This window comes from Vipera berus, assembly GCF_964194415.1.
Source record: "Vipera berus genome assembly, chromosome: 13".
In the NCBI taxonomy this organism is placed as follows: Eukaryota; Metazoa; Chordata; class Lepidosauria; order Squamata; family Viperidae; genus Vipera; species Vipera berus.
Genome location: NC_138216.1, coordinates 6,098,323 through 6,122,898, shown reverse-complemented (window position 1 = coordinate 6,122,898; position 24,576 = coordinate 6,098,323). Strand labels below are relative to the sequence as shown.

The 24,576-nt window shown below is 45.7% G+C and overlaps 3 protein-coding genes across 5 annotated transcripts; 1 reads left to right on the top strand and 2 right to left on the bottom strand.

Moving 5' to 3' along the window:
* Window positions 1–4,883: 4,883 nt before the first annotated feature.
* On the bottom strand, window positions 4,884–7,611 carry ITPRIPL2 (ITPRIP like 2). The gene has a single exon (XM_081337920.1). The coding sequence runs from the start codon at window positions 7,232–7,234 to the stop codon at window positions 5,726–5,728; it is 1,509 nt and encodes a 502-aa protein (XP_081194046.1). The 5' UTR covers window positions 7,235–7,611; the 3' UTR covers window positions 4,884–5,725.
* A 2,156-nt stretch (window positions 7,612–9,767) lies between these two features.
* Window positions 9,768–17,028, bottom strand: COQ7 (coenzyme Q7, hydroxylase). Of its 2 annotated transcripts, XM_081338323.1 has the most exons (6): window positions 15,853–17,028; window positions 14,190–14,389; window positions 13,197–13,311; window positions 12,971–13,110; window positions 11,489–11,557; window positions 9,768–10,308 (listed from the first exon to the last, which is right to left on the bottom strand). In XM_081338323.1, exons 1-6 carry the CDS (start codon window positions 15,923–15,925, stop codon window positions 10,231–10,233), a joined length of 675 nt encoding a protein of 224 aa, XP_081194449.1. In that variant the 5' UTR covers window positions 15,926–17,028; the 3' UTR covers window positions 9,768–10,230. The 2 variants fall into 2 exon arrangements, with proteins under 2 accessions (XP_081194449.1, XP_081194448.1); XM_081338322.1 differs by lacking the exon at window positions 15,853–17,028 and having other exon boundaries at window positions 14,190–14,659.
* Window positions 16,224–24,188, top strand: LOC308674110 (uncharacterized protein). 2 transcript variants are annotated; one of them, XM_081338324.1, is made up of 4 exons: window positions 16,224–16,298; window positions 17,101–17,185; window positions 17,992–18,196; window positions 24,069–24,188. In XM_081338324.1, exons 1-4 carry the CDS (start codon window positions 16,231–16,233, stop codon window positions 24,071–24,073), a joined length of 363 nt encoding a protein of 120 aa, XP_081194450.1. In that variant the 5' UTR covers window positions 16,224–16,230; the 3' UTR covers window positions 24,074–24,188. The 2 variants fall into 2 exon arrangements, 1 of the variants encoding a protein (XP_081194450.1); XR_014027806.1 differs by lacking the exons at window positions 16,224–16,298; window positions 17,101–17,185; window positions 17,992–18,196 and adding an exon at window positions 22,185–22,831.
* The last annotated feature ends 388 nt before the right edge of the window (window positions 24,189–24,576 follow it).

The following is a 24,576-nucleotide window of genomic DNA, read 5'->3' as shown; positions in this document are numbered from 1 at the left end:
TCCCATTTATATCCCACCCTTCTCCGAAGACTCAGGGCGGCTTACAATCTAAGAAGCACAAACCAATGTGCTTAGCAATAGCCTTCATTCTATGTATATGCCTGCTTATTAGGGCTTTCGCCCCCCCCAGCGGCATTATTACAAACTCAGCTTATTGCCCCCAACAATCTGGGTCCTCATTTTACCTACCTCGGAAGGATGGAAGGCTGAGTCAACCTTGAGCCTGGTGGGACTCGAACCTGCACTAATTGCAGGCAGCTGGTGTTACTTAAGGAGGCATTAGCCTACTGCTCCACCAAGGCTCTTATTATCCGGTTTGGTCTTATTTTCGAGGAAACGTGGTAAGTAGCTGGCTGCTGCAGGGGTCTTTTGATCTGGTCTGGTGTTCCTTATGTTTCCTCCACTGCAGCCTCAACTTGATCGACCGCCTATCAAATGGGTGCTTAGTGGATATTGAACAATTAGACCAAAAATATCCCTGCAGTAACTCCCAACCTCAAAAGCCAACTTCTTCCGAGAGAAGTTAGATTTTAAAAGAACTTTGGCAGTGTGTCGGTCTAGATTAGAAGATGAGTGGGGTTCTTAGCTGCTTTGCAGAAAATAATCGGGCACAGAAGTCTCCAGAGAGTGTTTTTATTATCAGGGACAAATTTCAAATCAATTTTGTCCTTTTACAAAATCAACAGAAGTGCATTTATATGAAAAAAACATGGCTTGGATAAAATTAAATATGAGTTATCTTTTCAACCAAACTTTAGACAACTGGATCAACTGACAGTGAGAACAATTAACTAGTGGAACAACCTGCCTCCAGAAGTTGTGAATGCTCCAACGCTGACAAATGGACAGCCATTTGTCTGAAATGGTATAGGGTTTCCTGCCTGAGCAGGGGGATGGACTAGATGACCTCCAAGGTCCCTTCCAACTTTATTATTATTATTATTCACCTTGCAAGAATCTTAGAAACATTTTTAAAAGTTTTATTCCTCCTTCATCAATTTACTTCTAGTGGCCCCATCAGGAACGCAAAAACAGGGGTTCCAAAAATCTTAAGTGTGAAAGTCCCCCCCCCCAATTACTCAGTTGTGGTAAGATGGGCCTTTGCTTGTTTGTGTGGACCGGTTGCTGGCATGCCATGGCACAATACCGGTCCACGGACCCGGGGCTGGGGACCCCTGATTTAGCCAATGGAATTGATCTGCTGAGAGAATCAGCTTTTGTGAAAACCTTGTACCTCAATAAAAAAAAATAAAAATCCTCCATCGCCATAGGGGAGCAGGCAATGTTTTGCAAGGGATCTTAACAATGCCATTGTGTGCCATTTTGCTCAGAAGCCGCCTTGTGCTAAGTGCATTTGCTCCTAATGAAATATAGTCATCTAAATGTACTTTATGCCGCTTGGTGGCTATTGAGTCAAAGCTTCACTTCTATTTCAATGTTTCAGAAACACACGGTGCGGGATCAGGCGGAATTTTAAAAAGCCGCACAGCAGCCTCAGCGTCTGAAATCTTGCGTTACCTCGGATGGCTCTTCCAATTAAACAGGGATGCTCTTGTTAGACCCCGGGATAGTTGAATAAAATAAGTCTGTCAGCTCAAAGCTTTGGAAACCTAGCCGTCATAACTCCAAATGATTAATTTCTGCAGAGACTGACGGGTGACTCATCCTGATTAAATTAAATCTGGAGGACTGATAGAAGTGTTTTGGTTTTTTAAAAACAAAACCCCAAACCATAAACATCGCTTGCCAAGGATGAAGCGTGCCGTGAACACGTGCTTTTAAATACTCCCTTCAAAAGCGCTTTTTCTATGCGATTTAAACATTTAGTAAAAATTACACACACACACACAGAGTGAAAGAGAATTTCAAAATTTCTCTGAAAGGGATGTAAGGGTTTTGCAGTGACTTAGTGACCAGGCAGCCAAAATGTGTAGAGGTGTTTTTGTTGCACCACTGCTTTTTCTGTGGCTTCCCACACATCCGTTCCGCCCCGAGGGTGTACAATCACAAAGGAACTTTGCCAAATGGAGAACAACACCAAGAACACACCTCAAAAATAGTGCAACTTCAAAAAAAAAAAAAAGCACCTCCGGAAAAATGCAAAATAAATTCTCGACGCATCGAAGCAGCCACCCAGATGATCTCGGAGAAAACAAGATAGAAGCTAATGAAAAAGGCAAATGTAGAAGAAAATATGAATTAAAAGCCAGCTCGGTTTCCTGAACTGGACTAGAGCTAGTCCTTGACATACAACTGTAACATTGCCTGTCCATTAGTCGTACGTCATAAAAGTTGTAAAGTGGGCTGGTTGTATGACCGATCCAATTTCATACCTTCTTTGTGGCGGATTAATTTATTTTATTTTTTTATTTAAATCCCATTTATATCCCGCCCTTCTCCGAAGACTCAGGGCGGCTTACAATCTAAGAAGCACAAATCAATGTGCTTAGCAGTAGCCTTCATTCTATGTATATGCCTGCTTATTAGGGCTTTCGGCCCCCCGCAAGCAGCATTATTACAAAGTCAGCTTATTGCCCCCAACAATCTGGGTCCTCATTTTACCTACCTCGGAAGGATGGAAGGCTGAGTCAACCTTGAGCCTGGTGGGACTCGAACCTGCACTAATTGCAGGCGGCTGGTGTTACTTAAGGAGGCATTAGCCCACTGCTCCACCAAGGCTCTTGATTAAGCCTATCTTAAAATTGAGACGGAGAGAGGCACTTGTTAGGAACGGCGACCCAGAAATGTGTTACTTTTAGCCAATGTTTCACAAACCGTCCTCCAACGGAGATTTCACGTCTGTTTTTCCTCCATGCCCTCCTTCCTTCAACTGTCTCTTCAAACTCGTTTTGCCATCTCTCTCACGCTCAAAACATTTCTTTCCCAGCTTTCCCACCCGTTCAGCCAACAGTCCCCTTCTTCCCAAGGGTGTGGATTTCATGAGTTCATGCATTCCATACACATCTGCCTGCAACAGCTATTCATAATCTGAGTAATGAGGACCAAACCCGAAACTTATGAAGGAAAAAAAAAGTTAGGGCTCTGGAAACGTACTTCAAAGCAAGTTAAGACTTCCTTGAGATTTGCAGCTGCTGAAAGAAAGCCCATTTCAGATGTGTTCAGTCGTTGTTCCAGGTTCAGGAATTCCATGCTTGGGAAAATAATTCCTTCTTAGCACCTGGTGCCTTCTGCCAAATGTTTGGACCCACAATCAGTGCCAACTCTTCTCATTTCATCAACTGTCTTGTCCCACCGAGATATACCCACCTGTGACCCCTTAAACACCACCTTCCACCTTCTCAACCTCAAGTCGTTTGAGATCGCAAAAACTATCTTAACACTGCACACCACTGGCTTTCCGATTCCATTTCCTTGGCTGAAACCAACGGCACCTCATACAAAAGGAGATTTATCTCTGTCTTTTTTTGAATTCCTCCCCCCCTCCCCATATTTCATACCTAAGCAGGAGGCCTTTGAAATAAAGCTAATTTTGAAAGTCCCGTTGTAGTTCTCCTGCAGTGTGGAACAGGCTGCAGGCTGCAGTGTGGAACACACTTTCAAAATGTCTCCTGGCCCTGTGGAATTTGTGTGTGTGTGTGTGTGTGTGTGTGTATGAGGGGGAGGGGATTTAATCTTTTACACATGAGAGAAAGAGAGAGAGAGAGAGAGAGAGGAAGAAAGAGAGAGAGAAAAAGAGAAAGAGGGAGAGAGGAAGAAAGAAAAAAGAGAAAAAAGACAGAGAGAGAGAGGGAGTAAGAAAGAAAGAGAGAGAGATGATTTTCAACATTTGGCAACTAAATGGTGGCACTACACAAACGAGTAATTGGATTTTATTTTTTTTAAAAAAATGTATTTTGGACATCTCCGCCTGCAGTCTACAAGGCATTGTAAAATAGCCTTTAGAGATCTGATTCGCGACACACAAACTGAATGAAATGGAACTTGCAATGCCAGGACAACATTTTTTACCTACTGAGCAATTTTACATCCTTGCATCTTCAATTTGTCACTACCGATCCTATAGGAAGGATTTAAGACTCCTGTTTCCTGGTTTGTCTTGTTTGTTTTTTAATCTGGGAAAGGTATCGGTGTGGCCAAGTGCCAAGGAAATTCACCGGAATAACGAACAACGGAAGCCTGACTGATCTTTTTCTTTCCAAGCCTTTTCACTGACAGGCTCTGGAGCTCAGCTTTTATTGAAAGACAGCTGTCTGTTAAGGGTAATTACTGCTCTGCAATTGACAATATTGCACTGCGTGTGGAATCAGAGTCTTTTAAAGAAGACGGCCTACGAGCAGGCTGAAGGTCTCCGTTTATCATTATTTTAATTCATGTCCGGAGGCTTCAGAAAATTTCACACAGCCTAAGGCAACGCCAAAAAAAAAAAAAGAACTTTTCATGAACATAAAGTGCTATTAATTTTGGTCTCTGAATACATATTGGTATTAAGTCCCTTAGGACAGGAGTGTCCAACCTTGGCAACTTTTAAGATTTTTGGACTTCAACTCCCAGAATTCCCCAAGTGCCAATTTTGATCACGTGACCCTGGGGATGCTGCAACGGTCGTAAATATGAAAAACAGTCCTAAGTCACTTTTTTTCAGCACCGTTGTAACTTCGAACAGTCACTAAACGAATGGTTGTAAGTCAAGGATCACGGGTACATCTAAAGCAGGGGTCTTCAAACTTGGCCCTTTGATGAGTTGTGGACTTCAACTCCCAGAATTCCTCAGCCAGGAACGCATGCCTGGCTGAGGAATTCTGGGAGTTGATGTCCACAACCAAGGGTCTTCAAACTTGGCCCTTTGATGACTTGTGAACTTCAGCTCCCAGAATTCCTCAGCCAGGCCTGGCTGAGGAATTCTGGGAGCTGAAGTCCACAAGTCATCAAAGGGCCAAGTTTGAAGACGCTTGGCCTAAACCCTAACGAGGCTGTGTTTTCTTCTCTTCTGTTCCAGCCCATAATAAGCAGCCACATTCAGGGCCGCAGTCCCATCTTTTCGTTCTTTGACCCTTCACTCCCGCGCTGAAAAAAAAAATCAAGATTGCTTCCAGACACCGGGCAAAATGCCAAAGCAGGCAACGAACGCCCACTCTGATGCCTAACTTGGCTGGGGAAAAAGGAAAAAAAAGAAAAGAAAAGAAACGAAGGAGCAATGAGTCATAACAGCCTAAGATTTCCCAAATAGGACTCTCAACTTTTCCCTGTCAAGAATTGCCCTTCAAACCCACCAAGGCTTGAACCTTTTGCCCGCCATTGTTTGACCAAGGCAGAAACCCTGAGCAAAAATCAGAAGCAGAGTCTGTCAGATCTGCCCTCTTGAACTTTGGTGAACCCCTCCAAGAAGATGCCCTCTTGAACGTAGGTGAACTTTGGCGCTCCCTCCATCTTCCACACCTCCCTCCTTCATGCAAGCCCCTGAGGAGTCCCACCGGCTGGTAAAAACACCCCAAATCTGATCCACACGCCCCCCTCCCCCCAAGTTCCGCACAGCATCAGAAGGGAACCCACGCGTCCAACGCTAAGCCCTAAAATTCCGATGTAGGCAGTCTTCACGATAAGGTCCTTCAGATGTCCTCACCACTGAATGGAGCTCCCCATTTTTCACCCGACTTAGCACCTGCCCCTCAAATCCCAAGGAAATTGCTCTTGGGGAAATGTGCAGAAATTCCACCTTCCATCTCGGATGCCAAATCCAGGCTGGCGGAGGGGCGAAGAGGGAGCCTCAGGTAAGATGCTGTTTTCGGTACCTGTGGCCGCTGTAGACCCGGATGATCCTGGGCGCCTGTTTCCAGACGCTCAGCAGCTGCAAAGCCACCTTCTCCAAGGTGGGCCGGTCAAAATCAGCCAGCAGGTTCACCGGAGGAGCTTCCTTGACGAATTTGGGCAAGCTCAGCATTTCCGGCAGGTGGGGGTTCCCGAGGAAGAGGTGGGCCAGCCTCCCTCGCTGCAAAACCTGCACCAGGAACAGCACCACGTCCTCCAGCCGGGCCACCAGGAAACGGTCCTCCCAAGCCTGCCACGGGCCACGCAGGAGCACCCAGAAGAGCGCCGTCTTGAGGACGTAGGAGGAGAGGACCCGGTCCCACCGGGTGGCCCAGGGGGGCTCCAGAGCGCGCCCCCCCAGCTCCCTCAACCCTTTGAGGATCTGCAGGCATTTCAGGTGGCAGGAGTCGGCCGGCACTTGGTCCCGCAGCCAGGCCAGCAAGCGCTGCTCCGCTTTGGAGAGGTTGAGGGTCCAAAAAGGGCCCAGCTGGGGACCCCCAGAAGGCTGGGGGCAGACCCAGGGGGTGAGGTACAGCCCCTCGCCCAGCGGGATGGCCGGGGTGAGGTGGACGGTCAGCGAGAGGTGGCAGCAGACGTAGTCCGAGCGGGGCGCGATCTGCAAAGCCAGCGGGGAAGGCGGCCCTCCGATGGCCAGCAGCTGCACCCGGCAGCGTTCCTGCAGGCGGGCGCACACGGCGCCCAGGCAGCGCTGCACTTGCGCCTGGAACCAGCGGGCCACCAGCCCCGCCGACAGCAGGGGCGCCCCGGCCTCCTCGCCCTCGCTGGCGGCCACGCAAAGAGCCCGGCTCGGGGAGCCTTGCGCGCCATCGGCCACGCGCAAGGCGCAGAGGAAGGCACCCCGCGAGCCGGCTTGAATCTCAGGGGTGCAAGGCAGGACGCGCAGCTCCAGACGGGGCGGCAGGCGCAGCGGCAGCAGCAGGTCGAAGGTGTCGGGGCTGCCCACCTTGTGCTGCTCGTAGGCGCTGCCCACTTGGATGAAATCCCCGCGCAGGGCCAGCCGGCCGGCCGCCTTGCCGGCGCGCACCAGCTCGCCCACCACCAGGCTGACGTGGGCTTTGCTGTGGCCCAGCACGTGGGGCGAGAGCCGCAGCCGCGTCTCGTAGAAGCCGTCCAGCAGGGCGCGGCGCCGGGGCTGCCGGCCGCTGCAAGCCCAGCCGGGGCTGCCGATCTGGCCGCCGCCGCTGCTGCTTTTCGGCCGCCGCTGCCGCCGCCCCGTCCACCAGGCCCGCCAGCCCAAGCCCAGCGCGGCCAGCGCGAGCAGCAGGAGCAGCAGCAGCTGCAGTGGCGACGGCAGCCGCTTCAGAAGCGACGGCAGCAGCGACCAGTCCGCTGACTCGCCCGTCGGGCCGGCTTTGCCGCGCAGCGCTTGCAGCAGGCAGACGAGGAGGGTGCAGGCGCAGGTCAGCAGCGGCCAGAAGACGCGCAGGTTGAGGCTGTAGACGGCCATGGAGGGGGGGGTCTTCAGAGCCGGCGGGGCGGCCAGGCCCCTCGGGGAAAGCCGGCTTGGCAGCAGCGCCGCAAGTGCATCGCCCGTCGAGCTCAACGCTGCCGCCGGAGCCCCGTTGCCGCTTCGCTCGGGGCCGGCAAACGCTTCAACCCATCGCCGCGCCTCCGACGGGGCAGGGCGGCCTCCTCTTCCTCTTTCCTCGGCCGCCACAGACGGCCGTCTCCCGGGACGGGCTCGCTCGCAGCTCTGCCACCGCTACTGGCTTAGCTCGCTTGGCCGGGCGCCCGCGGGCGCCCGAAGGAGACTTTCCCCGGGACTCAACGGTGGGGAGGAAAGGACGGCGGCGACTCACGGGTGTAGGGTCGTCGCCCTCGTGGGGTGAGGGAGAGGGCTGCGGCTCGGTCGGCCCGGCTGTCCGTCGTCCTGGAGCCGGAGGCCGCCTTGATTCTGCAAGGCACGGCGTGGCTTGCAGAACCAGCCAAGTTCTGCAAAAAACTTTTTCTTTTTTGACGCTTCCTCTTCCGAGTGGCGAGCGCGGCGCGTCACTTAGGGGATGAGCTCAGAGGAAATGCCAAAGTCTGGGATGGAGGAGGAGGAGGAGGAGGAGGAGGAAGGGGCGGTGGGACCCGAGGGGACGGGCGCTGGGTTGACTCCCCTCCGTTCGGCTCCAGCTCTGCCCGGGCGGGAGAAGCGCATGAGAGGCGTGGAAGGCGGTGGCGGCAAGAGGAGGAGGAAGGAGAGCAAACCGACGGGCCCCACGATGGGTCGTGCCAGGGGCGGTGGCTGGAAGGAGGGAGAGAGAAGCCAGGATGTCCCAACAGACCAGGATTGCCAGCCTCTGAATCTGGGGCCACGTCTCGTTTCCCAAAGGCAGAAATCTGCCAGCAATCGGATCAGAAGAAAAGGGATCAGAGAAGGGGGGTGGAAAGAGTGGGAAGAACTGGATTTTATTTTTTGAATCCCATTTATATCCCGCCCTTCTCCGAAGACTCAGGGCTGCTTACAATTTATTTTTTTATTTTAATTCCATTTATTTCCCGCCCTTCTCCGAAGACTCAGGGCGGCTTACAAGCTTAGCAGTATTTAAGCACAAACCAATGTGCTTAGCAATAGCCTTCATTCTATGTATATGCCTGCTTATTAGGGCTTTCGCCGCCCCCCCCCCAGCGGCATTATTACAAAGTCAGCTTAATTGCCCCCAACAATCTGGGTCCTCATTTTACCTACCTTGGAAGGATGGAAGGCTGAGTCAACCTTGAGCCTGGTGGGACTCGAACCTGCACTAATTGCAGGCAGCTGGTGTTACTTAAGGAGGCATTAGCCCACTGCTCCACCAAGGATTAAGAGGTAGTCCCTGATTTATGACCGCTATTGGTCCTCACATTTTTCTTGCTAGGCAAAGACGGCTGTTAAGTGGATTTTGCCCCGTTTTGCAACCTGCCTCGTCACACTTAAGGGAATCCCTGCAGTTCTTAAGTTTGAGCACAGTACTGATTAGTACAGTACAGTTAGCACAGCTGCTAAGTCAACATGCCTTCCCCCTTTTGACTTTGCTTGCCAAAAGGTCGTAAAAAAAGGGATCGTGTGACCCCGGGGGGACACGGCAGCCGTCCTACATGCGAGTCAGTTGCCAAGCGGCTGAAAATTTGGTCCCGTGATCGTGGGGATGTTGCAACGGCCGCATGAAAAAGTCGTCTTTTTTTTTCCCTCTCCAAGGATGTTGACTTTGAACGGTCACTATAAACCAATGGTCTTAAACCGAGGATTATCTGTATTTTGGGGCTCTGATGCTGGCCGTCTCTGCCCAATGCCATCTCTGGGTGGCAGGCACTGCCAAGGGGAGACTGCCACAAGCAGATACAGAGGTTTGTTGCCTCTGGATCGGAAGGAGAGTGCAGTGCCTGCAGCTCCAGCTGTGAATCTGGGGGAGGACCCAGCGGCTAATTCCTAAATAATGTGGATTAAAAATGCCAAATCCAGTCTAAACATCTGGCTGAGTGTGCGACAAACTGCAATAATAAAACGCTAGGTGTAGTATGCTGCTACTTGCAACATTTAGTGATTGAAGTTACAACTGAAAAATTGACTTATGACCATTTGTCACACTTACAACCGTTAACAACATCCCTAGGGTCACATGATCGAAATTCAGACACTCAGCAACTGCTTCATATTTATGGCGGTTGCAGCGTCCCAGGGTCACGCGATCCCCTTATGACAAGCAAAGTCAATGGAGGAAAGCCAGATTCGCTTAACAACCGTGTTACTGACTTAACAACTGCAGTGGCAAGAAAGGTCATAAAGTGAGGCAAAACTCACTTTAACTGCGGCAAGGTAGGTCGTAAAACTCAAAAGTGTCTCACTGAACAACAATAGACGTTTTGGGCTCAATTGTCATAAGTTGAAGGCTATTGGTAATGCACGTTATGTGTCCAACAGGATTTACAACATCTGGCCCCCGCTAAAGCTGCTTCTTTTTTTTAAAGAAAAGTTAAAAAAAAATAATAAAGTTTAAAATAAAACCTTTGGAATGAAGCACCATTTATTTCAACAACATCTACATCCTGAATCTTCCCATTTGAAAAGACACGTGATTGGTTTTTAAGAAGTGTGACCTGCTTTTCAGTACAAACTTTAATAATAAGTTAACATATCTTGGGAGGGAAGGCTAAATGGCTATTCTACAAGGAATCCCTTTCGTTGGAGAAAAAAAAAAGATGTTTGTAGTTGCCCCTCAAAATCGCGGCAAAACTGCGGTCAGTTTTGCAGGCGGAAAGCGTGTGAAAACACTCGTCCGAACACTCTCCAGCAAGTTTCCGGCAATTTCAGATAAGACAAGCCAAAATGGTAACCCTTCGGCTTTCCCCAACTGTCAGGAAGAACAAAGGAAAGAAAAGATTCCCCATCTAGAGACTTTTCCACAAGGTATAAGGATAGTTTCGCTCTACACAGGAGTAATAACCTCTTAATTCGCAATAAATGTACGGCGACCAAATTTAAATTCTTTCCGATAAAAATATGGCTGCTTTACATCCAAGTTGTATAACATTCTTCAGAACTGAGTATCCCGGAGTCTGTGTAAGAAAAGAAAGAACACTGAATATTAGAACTATTTTATCTTTTCCGTTATCTTCAAAACAGCTACCAGCTGCAACTCAAGGTGGAAACTGCTTTCGCTGTTCCAGTTATCCAGGGCAAAGAAGATGGGGACCTACCTATTCTCCAAAACATTTCAGGGCAGGACGAGAAGGGCTGGAAGATTGTTAAAGAAAGATCCAACCTAAACTAAGGAGTTATTTCCTGAGAACAATCAACCAGTGGCACGGCTCGCCTCCAGAAGTTGCGGGTGCTCCATCCCTGGAGGTTTTTGAGGAAAGATTGGATAGCCACTTGCCCAGAATGATACAGAGTCGTCTCTAGTCCAGAGGGTTGGACTGGAAGATCTCCAAAGGTCCCTTCCAACTCTTTTTATTTTGTTAAATGCTATTTTAAGAAATGGTGTCTTAATTGCCCCATCTCTATAAGGGTTCATGAGAGGGACGCGGTGGCTCAGTGGGTTAGGACGCTGAGCTTGTTGATCAGAAGGTCGGCAGTTTGGCGGGTCGAATCCCCCGAGTGCCGCATAGCAGAGTGAGCACCTGTTACTCGTCCCAGCTTCTGCTAACCTAGCAGTTCGAAAGCACATAAAAAGGCAAGTAGAAAAATAGGGACCGCTATGGTGGGAAGGTAACAGCGTTCCGTGCGCCTTTGGCGTCTAGTCATGCCGGCCACATGACCACGGAGACGTCCTCGGACAAGCGTTGGCTCTTTGGCTTTGAAACGGAGATGAGCACCGGCCCCTAGAGTTGGAAACGACTAGCACGCATGTGCGGGGGAACCTTTACGTTTATAGGGGTTCATGAGATGTTTCTGCAAAGAGTTCCTTGAAAACAGTTCCTCTGTTCCCAAGGAAGAGATCTACCAGTTTCTGGATGTCCAGAAAGGGCAGGAAAGAAGAAAATGAAGAAGGTTAAAAAAAAAAAAAGCACCCTCGGATGCTTTGAGATCTATTCCTACGATTCCCATTGGGGAGATGGCTCAGTTGCTGAAATTCTTGCAACTCACAAACTCTTGCAACTCAATGTGTCTTGACAGAGCATGGGCGGGCAACCGTATCAACTTTACGACCCGTGGACTTCAACTCCCAGAATTCCTGAGCCAGCAAGGGTTATGCTTCTGATTATGCAAATTCTGAGGATGTAGTTGCCAGCTTACCAGTTCAGCATCATAGTCAAGTCCGGTGTCGTGATGCTGCATCTCTTCATCCCGAAATTTCTTGATGATCTGGGGGGGGGGAGGGGAAGGGTTGTATCCCAGAGGCAAGTCAGGTGAGAAAACAAAATCTATGTAACTTGTCAAAAAAAAAAGGCAGAAATACCCAAAGCTTTTGGGAGACATTTTAAATGAAACCCTATAAAGTGTCAAGAGTTAGCATATGACTTCCGAGTCCTGCGTCTCCCTCGGACCCAAAACCGGGACTTGTCATCAGTTCTCAAAACAGGCTTTCCAAAGAGCAAAAACAAGGAATATTCTTTTGGGGGGACTGGCAATCTGGCATTTAGCTTGAAAAGTGATCGACATTATATCACACATGGTTAAGAACATCCTTTGCTTCCACTGGAAAGTTAGGAAATTTCATTCACATGGTGAAATGTGGATAAATGCTGAACTTATGAAATTTGGCCCACCAGATTCCTTCTCAAATCAATCAATCAACCTACCTACCTATCTACTAGCTAGCTAACAATATCTAGCTATTATCTATGAAATAATCTATATCCATCTATCATCTATTATCTGTTAAATAATCTCATCTATCAATCTATATCTTTATCATCTATCTATCATCTAGCTAGCTAGCCATCTCTAGCTAGCTATTATCTATGAAATAATCTATATCCATCTAAAATCTATTATCTGTTAAATAATCTCATCTATCAATCTATATCTTTATCATCTATCATCTAGCTAGCTAGCCATCTCTATCTAGCTATTATCTATGAAATAATCTATATCCATCTGGTATCATATATTATCTGTTAAATAATCTCATCTATCAATCTATCTATAGCTAGCTAGCAATATCTAGCTAGCTATTATCTATTAAATAATCTATAACCATCTACTATCATCTATTAGGTTAAATAATATCTATCTATCTATCTATCTATCTATCTATCTATCTCATAGCTAGCTAGCAATACTATTAGGTTAAATAATATCTATCTATCTATCTATCTATCTATCTATCTATCTATCTATCTATCTGTCTGTCTGTCTATCTTTCTATCTATATCTTATAGCTAGCTAGCAATATCTAACTAGCTATTATCTATTAAATAATCTATAACCATCTACTATCATCTATTAGGTTAAATAATTATCTATCTATCTATCTATCTATCTATCTATCTATCTATCTATCTATCTATCTATCTATCTATCCTCTCAGAATTCCCTAGCCATAATGAAGAACTTTTAATATGTGTGGAGTTCAACTCCCAGAATTCCCCAGCCATACTGAGGAACTTTTAAATGTTTTGGACTTCAATTCCCAGAATTCCCCAGCCAGTATGCTGTGGAGCAGAAAGTCCACACATCTTCAATTTGCCAAGTTTGAAATACACTGCTCTAAATTAAACAAAAATAATATCATATGTTACGTTATATTTGAAAATTTTTAACACACACGGATACCTGCAATAACTCCTTGTATTTCTCGGGATCTTCTTCTACGAGGACCCTGATCTGGTTGTTATAATGGTGAGCGATGGTTTCTTCGACGGCTACCGTGCAGGCCATAGCAGCGTTTTTCCCAAGCAAAGCTGTGCCAGCACCTAGAATGAAAACATCATCACGGCTGTGCAAGGAGGATATATGTCGTATATATATATATTAGGAAAATAAGAACACTGATGCTCACCTAACATATAGCCTGCAATGTCCCACAGAGGTAACAAAATGGTTGGACGGACTCTGTACAAAATCATGAAGTCCTTCATTTGTTTCAAATGGTCCTTCTCTTGTTCCCACATTTGCTGGATTAAAGTAAAAAGATAGTTGTGTTCAAGAAATGTTCTATCTGTATGCTGTCTCAATCTGGAGATACTGCAGTCTCTTCGTTCTGCTAACCTGTCATGAAGCCCATATGAGCCGAGTTCATACAATGCTCTGAGCCACAAGCCACGTTTTCAATAAAGAATGGTTAGATGCAAGCAACAGTCCACGCCAGACCTAATCCAATCATATAGGTAGTCCTTGACTTACGATCACAGTTGGGATCTGAATTTCTGTCAGAAGTCAGTCACCGTGAGACACCCTGTGACCACGACCAATTTTATGACTATTTTTGCTGTGGTTGCTAAGCAAATCGCTGCAGTTGTTAAGGAAATTGTTTGGTGTTTTTTTATAAAGTAAATCCATCTTCCCCCAATTGATTTTTTTTTGTCGGAAACTGGCTGGGAAGCTCTCAGATTGTGATCAGATGATTGCAGGATGCTGCAAACCATGATAAATGTGAGCTGGTTGCCAAACACTTGAATTGCAATCGTATGACCACATGACAGTCATAAATGCGAGGACAGGTTGTAAACCCCCTTCCCCCCCTCTTGAAACTTTGAACTGTCATTAAAACAAACAGTTGTAAGTCAAGGACTACTTGTGTTATGGTTTAATACACAAGGGCTGGCTGAGGAATTCTGGGAGTTGAAGTCTACAAGTCTTAAAGTTGCCAAGTTTGAAGACCCCTGGATAACAAAGGACTGCAGCCAACAAGGGTTTACTTCACAAATCATTGTGGACAATTAACTGCATAAAGTAATTGTAATAAAAATCTATTTTGGTTACCAGTTGAACTTAAGGCACAGAAAAAGAATCAGAACAAGGATGATGAAATCAGTGGGGTAAAAACACTTACACGAATGACTGGTCCAACTGAACTTCGGCCTAACACAGCCATCTGACCGGCGTAAATGCGATTTGCCCCATATTCGCCTGCGTGATCCACTCTGATTATTCGGTCAATAACCGGTTTGTTGATGTCATCCAAAGTTATTCTGGTGCTACAAAATCTGTAAGGGGAGCATAGGAATTGCAAGCCCCATCTTCCTTTTGCACCTGTCAAGCAGACAATCATTGCTTTACTATCAAAGAAGATTGCAGTCATTACTTGAACTTTTTCAGAGCTTTCTAAGCATATGGAATTCATTATTTTTTTTAAAAAAATCAACTTTTTCCCTGGTTGTAGAAGGCTTTTTTTGTGTTTTATCTTCTGAGTCCTCACCATCTTATGATTTTCAATCAAGGCCCAAGTGAACCAATATTAACAAAATAATAGTTGGAAGGGACCTTTGAGGTCTTCTAGTCCAACCCCCTGCTTGGGCAGGAGATCCTATAGCATTTTGTAAAAATGGTTGTCCATTCTCAAAAACCTCTGGTGTGGTTAAATAATTACATAATCACGATGGAATGGAATGGAATGGAATGGAATGGAATAGAATAGAATAAGGAATAGAATAGAATAGAATAGAATAGAATAGAATAGAATAGAATAGAATAGAATAGAATAGAATAGAATAGAATAGAATAGAATAGAATAGAATAGAATAAGGAATAGAATAGAATAGAATAACAGGTCTTCTAGTCCAACCCCCTGCTCAGGCAGGAAATGCTTTAATGATTGGTAGGAAGTCTCAATCAGGAGTAGGATGAGACTGAATTAGTTGCTCTGTCAATCCATCCAACTATGCTATTATGATTAAATAAGAAAACTTTGCATACACTAGATTCAGTTAACCATGGTTCCAGGGAGCGACTCAAGATCTTAAGTCAAGATGATGGCTACAACTAACTAACATCACGAAGCATATAAAAAGAGAGTGCAGCTTGTATTACCCACTTATAGCTGCCATCTTGACTTTGTTGACCTCTATGAACTTCCAGCAAGGGCTGACAAAGCACCACAAACAATCCACATTAGGGTTTCCAAACCCCACCTAAGTCTGGCAATGCATGGTGTTGAATTTGGATGACCTGAGTCCACTGTCTGTCCGTCCTACTAACAGGGTTGTTGTAAGGAGAAAATTAGGAGAGGTGGAACATTTATTAAGTTATTGATTGAATAATCAATACGGTGGCCCATCTCATCTAAGTGGCTAAAGACAGCAATCCAATAAAAGCCACTTGAAAAGCAACAGGCAAACCCATAAAACCACCATAACCACTTTAAAAAATAAAATGCAATGAAGAACAGTAGGGACTATTCTAATAGTAGTAATATTACTACTACTGGTAGGAGGAACAGTAATAGCAGCAATAGGAGCGTGCTGGGTGAACTCAATACCGGCACTTCCTTAGACACCTGCTGAGACTCCCATCCAAGCCACCTCCTCCAGCGGGCTGCACCAAAGTCCCCTTCCAACATGGCTGCCTGCTGGGAATTCTGGGAATCGTAGTTAGAAAGCGCCCGGTAGGGCAGTTAATCCAGGAAGGGCAAAAGAGGCATCCGAGTGAGAGTTCTAAGGGCAGAGAATCACGTGGGGATCCCGAGGGAAGAGGGAGATATCCCGCCCGCGCTCTACCTTCCCTGCGGGCGCTGAGCAAGTACCGCTCACGGATCAGCAGAAAGCCATAGCCCGCGGAGGCCCTCGCCATGCTGCTCGGCGCGGATTGATGATGTAACGGGGCGCCCGCTGCCCCAACCGCTTCGTGGCGCCCTGTGACGTAAGACTTAATCTACTCGTTCGATCCTCCACAAACGGAAGCACGCCGCTCTATTTTACGTCTCTACGTTCTCATTAGGGAACCGCCCCCAGATCGGATACTTTCTCCGATTGGAGGAAACCGCCGCCAGTTCCCCGAGAGGTACTTCCTCCGGCGGTTGTCAGGGGAACCGCAGAACGCGGTCCGGGGTCTGGGTTGGGTGGGCGCTCGCGTCGTTTGGGCTGCGAGCCGGCTCGATGGCGGCGGGGCTGCTGGGCGGCTCGGGGTCGGAGCGAAGGCTGGCCCGCTCGGTAGCTCATCTGCTGTAAGGGCTGGGCCGGGGAGAGAAGCGGGGGGTGGGTTCCTGAGAATGTGCAGAGTGCTTTCCATTCCATCCTCCGGGTGGATGAGTTAATTTATATATGTCTTTTTTTTTCTTTGTCCCCATCCTGTTTTTGGGGTTTTTTTTGGCATTTTCCCCCTTGTTTTTTTACATGTTTTTAAATAGTCTATCTTTGATTTTTTAAATAGACTAAATAGGTTCATATTTGATCTTTGCAATTGTGATGTGTTTTTTAACATTATTGCCATAGGATGGATGGATGGATAGATAGATAGATAATGATGGATGGATAGATGGATGGATAGAGAGAGAGATAATGATGGATGGATAGATAGATAGATAGATAGATAGATAGATAGATAGATAGATAATGATGGATGGATAGGTAATGATGGATGGATAGATGGATGGATGGATAGAGAGAGAGATAATGATGGATGGATAGATGATAGATAGATAGATAATGATGGATGGATAGATAATGATGGATGGATAGATAATGATGGATGGATGGATGGATAGATATAGATAGATAGATAGATAAACTCTGGGTTGCTGGGAATTGGGTGGCATATACATTTATGAACTAGATTAAAAAGTTCTCTAAAAGATAGACTAAATCAAGACCCCTCTTCCCTTTTTTTTCCTGCAAATTGATACAGCCATGCTACATTCACAACAAATTTGGAGCACTAGTCTGAACAAGTAAACACTTTCTGGGCATGAGATTTTAACGTTGGTGGTGGGCAATGATCCGTTGAAAAACCTGCTTTTCTTTCCCTAGAAAGTATTACATTGAGGTGCAAAGAAAGGAAAACTCCTTTCAGTCGTCAGGCCTCTTGTGGGATGAGGCTGAAAACTTCTATTTGGTAAGCCTTCCTACCTATCTTGTAGCTCAGGGGTCTTCAAACCTGGCCCTTTGATGACTTGTGGACTTCAACTCCCAGAATTCCTCAGCCAGGCACGTGTGCCTGGCTGAGGATTTCTGGGAGTTGAAGTCCACAAGTCATCAAAGGGCCAAGTTTGAAGAGCCCTGTTGTAGCTGAATCCCAAATTCCAAATACAGGCATGTTTCCTTTGCAGATGTGTCTGCACAGACTATGCAATTGATGTTTTTTTAAAACCAAATTTGGTTACTGGGGGTTTTTTTGTGATTTTTACTGGGCTGAGAGAAAGGACTAGCCCAAAGTTACCAGGTAGCTTTCATGCCTAAGGGAGGGCTAAAACTCAGTTTCCTGGATTCTAGGCCAGCATCTTTACCACAAGATCCAGCTATGGCAAACTGAGGCAGCCAAGCATGTCCTGAAAAGCCCTATTTTGGAGGATAATCTCTCTAATCACAATTACTTGAATCAATCTGTTAAGGTCATTTCCTATTAAATGGTCAGGACCGTGAAATTTCTTGATTTGTGCCATAATTGTGGCAGACGGAAACTATTGGGTGCTAACATAATACACTTATGCTAGTTTCTGCTCTGAATAAACTTTTAAACGTTTATGCTAAGAACACATATTTCAGATAGGCGGCTACGGAAATTGAATAAGATAGATAGATAGATAGATAGATAGATAGATAGATAGATAGATAGATAGATAGATAGATAGATGATAGATAGATATTTGTCTGTATATTCTTTAATACATTTGTGTGTGTTTTTTTAATTTTTTCTTGCAGCACCCTGCTTACCTGACTGAGCAGAGGAGGAAGGAACATAATTTTGCCAAGATTAAGCTGGAAGCATTCCTCCGAGCCTATATTGGCAATGCTGAAGAATGTAATCGGAAAATCCAGGGAAACCTGGCCAAGCAAAAGGAGGTGGAAAAGCTTATTAAAAAGATGGCCCGAGTAATACTCAGATTCATCATTTTATATATTTCATGTAAGGGGAAAAAAATAGGGGCTATATTTTACTCCAGTTCATATTCATTAGACTAGTGTTTCTCAACCTCAGCAAGTGTTAAGATGTGTGGACTTCCAACGCCCAGAATTCCCCAGCCAGCAAGTCCACATATCTTAAAAGCATGCTGGCTAGGGAATTCTGGGAGTTGAAGTCCCCGCATTTTAAAATTGCTGAGGTTGGAAGACATTGCAACACCATGGCACTTCCAGTATCTGTTATTAGTTGAATTTCCTTTCCGATGAAAGAGGACCAGCTTAAATGGGGAAGAGGTGGATCAAAAGGGCAAGATATAAAAGTTCTGACCGATCTGACAAATACTACTACTAATTATTATTATTAGTTGTTGTTATTGTTGTTGTTGATCATCACACAGTCAGCCAGATGTTCAGACTGGATTTGGCATTTTTGTCTACCTATTGAGTCCTTACCAAGGACCTGGGATAGGCAGATGTGGATGTTTGATGGTATTACAGATCTCGTCGCAGGATGGAAGCAGTTCCCAGTAAGGCTGCCTTTTGCAATTGACTAATGGCGAATTTGTCAATGCCGATGATAGTGTTCAAGTGGTGCTCCAGTTGTTTTGTAATTGCACCCAAGGTGCCTGTTACTACTACTACTACTACTACTACTACTACTATTATTATTATCATCATCTCCAAGCTGCATTAATGCCATAATATTCTTACCATCAGTAGTGGCTCTTTCACTCTTCGTTATTATTATTTTTAAATAAGTCAACCAATAGGCAGCAGAGATACCTTATGTTCCTAACTGGATCATATCCTGAAAGAGAAATATCCTATGTTTTTGTTTATATCTCTGTAAGTTTCTTTACTTTCCCAGAACACTCCAGGTTTATAATACCTGGGACATTCTAGGAAAGTAACTTGTGATTGTAAAGCAGCAATTTGAAAGGAGGTGCTTAACTGGGAACGGAGCAAATGCAAGTTTACCAAGAAAGCAATTCAGTTTCTAGAACTAAGGAGAAACCTCCTGACCGTTAGAACAATTAACCAGAGGAACAACCTGCCTCCAGAAGCGGTGAATGCTCCAACACTGGAAGTTTTTAAGAGGAGACTGGACAGCCATTTGCCCGAAATGGTAGGGTTTCCTGCCTGAGCAGGGGGTTGAACTAGATGACCTCCAAGGTCCCTTCCAACTTCTTCTTCTTCTTCTTCTTCTTCTTCTTCTTCTTCTTCTTCTTCTTCTTCTTCTTCTTCTTATTATTATTATTATTATTATTATTATTATTATTATTATTATTATTATTATTCTCACGATGAAAATGAATGGAGTAACGGAAATGAACAAACAACGTTTGTCCACATTAAGTTTATTGACCTGACCTAGTCCGTAGCCTTTCTCTATTGACAAGTTTATCAACATTTATCAGTTTTGGATGGGATTTTCCTGCATGCTTGCCTACTTTCTGAAAAGAATCTGTATTATGTCTTGGCAGCAAGCAAGCCAACGATGCTCTCTGCCTCTCTGTTTGTAGGATTACGTGCCTGACAGAATAAACGAGATGAAAATGAAGAGCAGGACGAGGTAACGAGTGTGATGGATTCTGTCTATGGAGCGGGAAGCGATGGGAGAGACTGCAGCAAAGAGAGAGCATTCCCCAACTTACGACCACAATTGAGCCCAAAAATTTCTGTTGCTAAGCGAGATATTTGTTAAGTGAAATTTGCCCCATTCTGTGACCTTGCTTGCTTGTCTTGTGGGTTTGGAATAAGCGAGACCCATTTTTACCTTTGCGGATATACTCTGATTAATAGCCATGAATTAAAAAAAACCATTTATGGTCCCTTTGAACTAACCATACTTTCCTCCGCCAGGCCGAACAAGGTGCCAGCCAGCTTCTCCAAACTATATTTGAACGCTGTTCCACACATGTCACCAGAAGAAGTGAAAAGATTGGTTTCGTCAGCATCCAAGCTTATCGTTGCCGCGGTACGTGTCCTCTTCCTAACTCAAACCCGATTCTGATCTGATAGCAAACCAAAACGGGGCAAGTACTCTTGGATTTACAACCACAATTTCCGCCGCTTAAAAAAAAAAGGGCCGTTGTTAAAGGACGCCGTGCCTGATTTTTTTACAAACGTCTATTTAACCCCAGTTGTTAATCCAATCACGTTGGTCGCGTTGTGATCGCACGAGCATGGGGATGTTGCAACGGTCATGAGAAGCGGGTTGTCACTTTTTTCCGAGGGCTGCTGTAACTTCAGACGGCCGCTAAACGAATAGTTGTAAGTCGAGGAGCGCCTGTTAATTTTTTGGGCCACCTTTTTAGCTTACTATTTAAACATAAACAGGGCAGTTGATAAACCGTAGTCTGCACTACAAATCCTGAACCAGGAATAGCTGATCGAAACTACAGCTTAGTCCACTTGGTAAACTCATCCCCTGTCTAATTTGTCTGATCTGCGGGAGAGGAGAATTTACCCTTTATGGCTCAACAGGCTGTGCAAACAAATTGTCCTGCGACCGGGCAGACACCCTTACGAGATTTTATTTGTTGACTATAAAGCAGTTTGCGAAAGCGTTTGTTTCAAAAGGAGGCATTGTAAATTCATAAAGGGTTGAACATTCTGCTAAAAGCGGCTCGCTCTTATTAGATTCTTCCTCCGCTTTGACAGTTCTGCTCCTTTCATCCCCCTCTTATTTTATTATTTGCATACTTAACTGTACTTTTGTCCTGTTTCGTAAGCCCAGAGCGGAGAGAGGTGGGAAGGAAGCTGTGGGACCCTATATAAATTTATGTCTTGATGGCTGAATTTGACCCCTTCCCCTTTCCTGGTAATTAAGTTCTTATTGTGAGGGTAAACTCGAAAGCAGTTTACTTCTGATGAGAAGTCAACCTGAGTAATTTATTGTAAGTACTCAGTAAATGTAAACCAGAAGAGGTCGTCTATATATGGCTGGAATCCAACCTTCAGCATCCTGAGGATCAGTTACGACGGGGAGCTACTGAATCGAATAAGAATTTGCATTTTGAGAAGGATACAGCATTTCTGTCACGGTGTCAGCTTCTGGGTAGATTTGAGCTCCCCTGGATGTATGTCTTGCTTGGGAAAGAGTTTTATTTCTGTTGGTTCTTTTCCTAGACTTCTAAAATGGAAGAAGAAATGGAAACAACTCAAGGACTTAAGAGAAGAGAGACGAAGAGCGTTAAGAGTTTCCGCAAGAAGGATTTTTCCATTTGTCATGAGAATCAAGCGAGAAGGTACAAAAGCCTAGGAGTATCAAGGTTGTTGGCATCTTGTTTTAAGATGAGAACAGCACACTCTAAACTCTCAGTTTACTGATTTGGGTTTAGTGGACTTGAGACACAATAAAAAGAAAACGTTCCCTCTCCCGATTTTGCCCATAGATAAAATTCCATTTGCTGTTTCGCAGACCACCTGATTTAACAGACCTCGAAAGCTCAAGCTGATGGCTCTCGTCTTTTGATCTTTCAGAGGCCAACAGAGCCGAACACGACAAAGCGATAAAGAGATAAACGGAAAAGACAAAGCTTCAAACGCTTCCGGCACCTCTCCGGCTAAAACTAAGAGAATTTTGTCCGTGGCTGCTTGGAATACTCAGCCGAAGAACTCTGTGCCCTCTTCGAAAGCTACAGATAATGTCGGCATGCGTTCTCATACATCATTTAAAATCAGAAGACAGGAGTCTTCTTCCAAACCCGGCGGAAACGTTTCAAGCAAGAACTGCCCATCTAGGAAGCCCCTGGCTTCAAAACCAAGCCAGGCCCTTGGATCCAAAACCCGCGAAGATCGGCTTCAACGCTCGGCCGTCTCGAAAACCAAAGAGCAGCAAATGTCGAAAAGGAACCGCGCTCACCCCTCCGCCAGGTCAACGGCTGAGATTTACAGCAGCCAGCCTTCAACGAGCGGGAAAAAGACAGGAAGGCAATTCAGTCCCGAAATGGTTTCCAGGTCTTCTCTCCCGAAAAGGGCCAGAGATCCTAAACCACACCGGAATGATCCCGGAGAAAAGCTTGTGAAGTGCACGCCAAGGAACGGGTTTAAAGACGATTCGCTATCCCGAACCGCTTCCAAATGCCATCAGGCCAACTTTGCAAATTGGGAATCTCTTGGCTTGGAGAGGGTTAAAGGCAGAGGCCCCCGTGATGATGGGGAGGATGGTGGCACCGCTGCATCTCACCCAGAGACATGTGGGCTGGCAGGATCCATCAAAGGAGGATGTAATTCTGCAGCCCAACAAGGGCCGACATTTCTGCACGAGCTTTGCCAGGCGATGACTCAAGGAGTAGCTGCTGATCACACTGGGAGCGAATCCAACCGGTCCTTCTCTTGGAAGGAGCCACGAGTCGCCCATCCAGCAGAGGATCACGTTAATAGCTTGCGTGTGTTAGGAGAGTCCGGTAAACAAAGGGCCATCTGCATCCCACCCAGGGCTCCAGCTGGTTGCAGATGTTCAGAACTACCAAATTACTGCACGTGTGAAATCAAGGAAGAGCTGGAGATCGGATTTCCCGGGAAAACTACAGCACTTTTGAAAAGTCTGGGCGGGGAACAACCCGATGACAAGTTCAGCGGTTTGTCTCTCTCAAGCAGTGCCAGATCGTCAAGCTGGTTATGCGAACAGAGGGTAAATTGTTTGAAACTGAAGCTTCTCCATGCATTTTGGCTACTGCTTCCGGATGTTAATGGGTTGTATTTATATAGACTGTCGCATTCCAAACAACTGGCCAGTAGTTCCCATTATTTCAAAGGACAGGATAGTTGACTTGGCGTTCCCGTTTTATGCTTTTCAGGAAAAAAATTGAGATAGCCCAGGGTTTCATTAATCTTGGCGACTTTTTTAAAGATAGGTGCCAGAATTCCCCAGCCAGTGTCAGGTGCAGGGAACCAAGAACGACAGGATGAGTTGCTCAGAGTAGTTTATTGCTGTTTGGCTGTAGGCAGGAATCTTGCCAGAATAAACCACACACTGCGTAAGGATCAGTTAAATCTTGGGAAGGTTTTAAAGAGGATCCCTTCTGGGTCTCTTTCTGCATACCAACAAGTCAAGGTTGATTTGTGTTTTACTTCCTTCAGAAAAAGCTCTTCTGTCCTGCAAACCAGCGCCCTGTTGTGATTCAGAGTCAGCCTGTGGGTTCGGCAGTTGGGTCGGACGACTCAGAGGAGGAGGGGGGTGTTGAAGACCTTGCTGAGGGGGTTGAAGATCTTGCTGATGATAGCCCTCAGGCAGGCCCCTCCCACTTGGTCACCATGGAGACCCAGCTGTGTGAGCCTGACAGTGTGGATGAAGATGACCCACAGCTGGCCCTGTTCAAGGACGCCCGACGCAGGAGGCAGTCAAGTAGGAGTAAACAGAGGAAGGCAATGGGGCTTCTCGGAAGGAGGCAGAGAGAAGCCACGCCCTGAACTCTTTATAAAGGGAATGTGTGGGGAGGGCTGGTTTGCTGAAAGCAACCGCTCAGATAGTGTTTCAAAGCTCCTGTATCTTGGTTCGTGTCTTGTTTGTTTTTGTAGTAATAAATTTGGCAGACGTAATCCCAGCCTCTTGCCGTTTGTAAAGGGGTTGCCTTTTCTGCAGGGCCGGTAGCAGGCTGGTACAGAACACGCCCGACGCCATCAGATCCAGCCATGCTGGCTGGGGAATTCTGGGAATTGGAAGCCCCCCCCATCTTAAAAATTGCCAAGGATGAGAAAAAGTGGGCTAGATCATAAGCAGAATGATAAGTCTCTTAAGGAGCCCAAGTTATCTATTAACTAGTTCTTATTTGTTGCCTGCCATTCAGTGGAAGGACAGATTTTTTTGCTTTAAATTTCCAGATGGTGACAAAAAAACCCCAATCTCTTCAAAATTTCTTTCATTGTAGGGTGACAACATGACACCGAAGGAGGGCGTCATCCCCAAGATGGTAACGTTTCTTTAGCAACTTCGGGAGGTTCCCGAAAATGGCACCATCCCACAGGAAGTGTCCCATCCGCGTGAAAAACAGAAGCAAAAATCTTTTGTTAATTTTTCCTTGCCAGCGACTGCTTTGCATTTCATTCGACGCTCGAGAAGTTTCTAAGTTGCACACTTTTACATTATTTTGTAATCATCCAGATTTGCTCAAGGATGTCGCAACAATTTGATAGACCATTAGATGATTTATTGCAGATCTCTTTTAAGACTTCTCTCAAGGCTTTTTCCTGCTATACCTGTTGGATTATAGCTTACACTGCTCCGAGCATTATGCTGGTTTTAAGATTCAGTGTTTATGTAACCTTATAATGAAGTTAGAACTAGTACTTCTAGATGTGCTTCATTTCCGGACAATACTGATCATGAAAATAAGGCCATATTTTCCAGACAAGGAGTTTATTTTTTTCTGTTTCCCC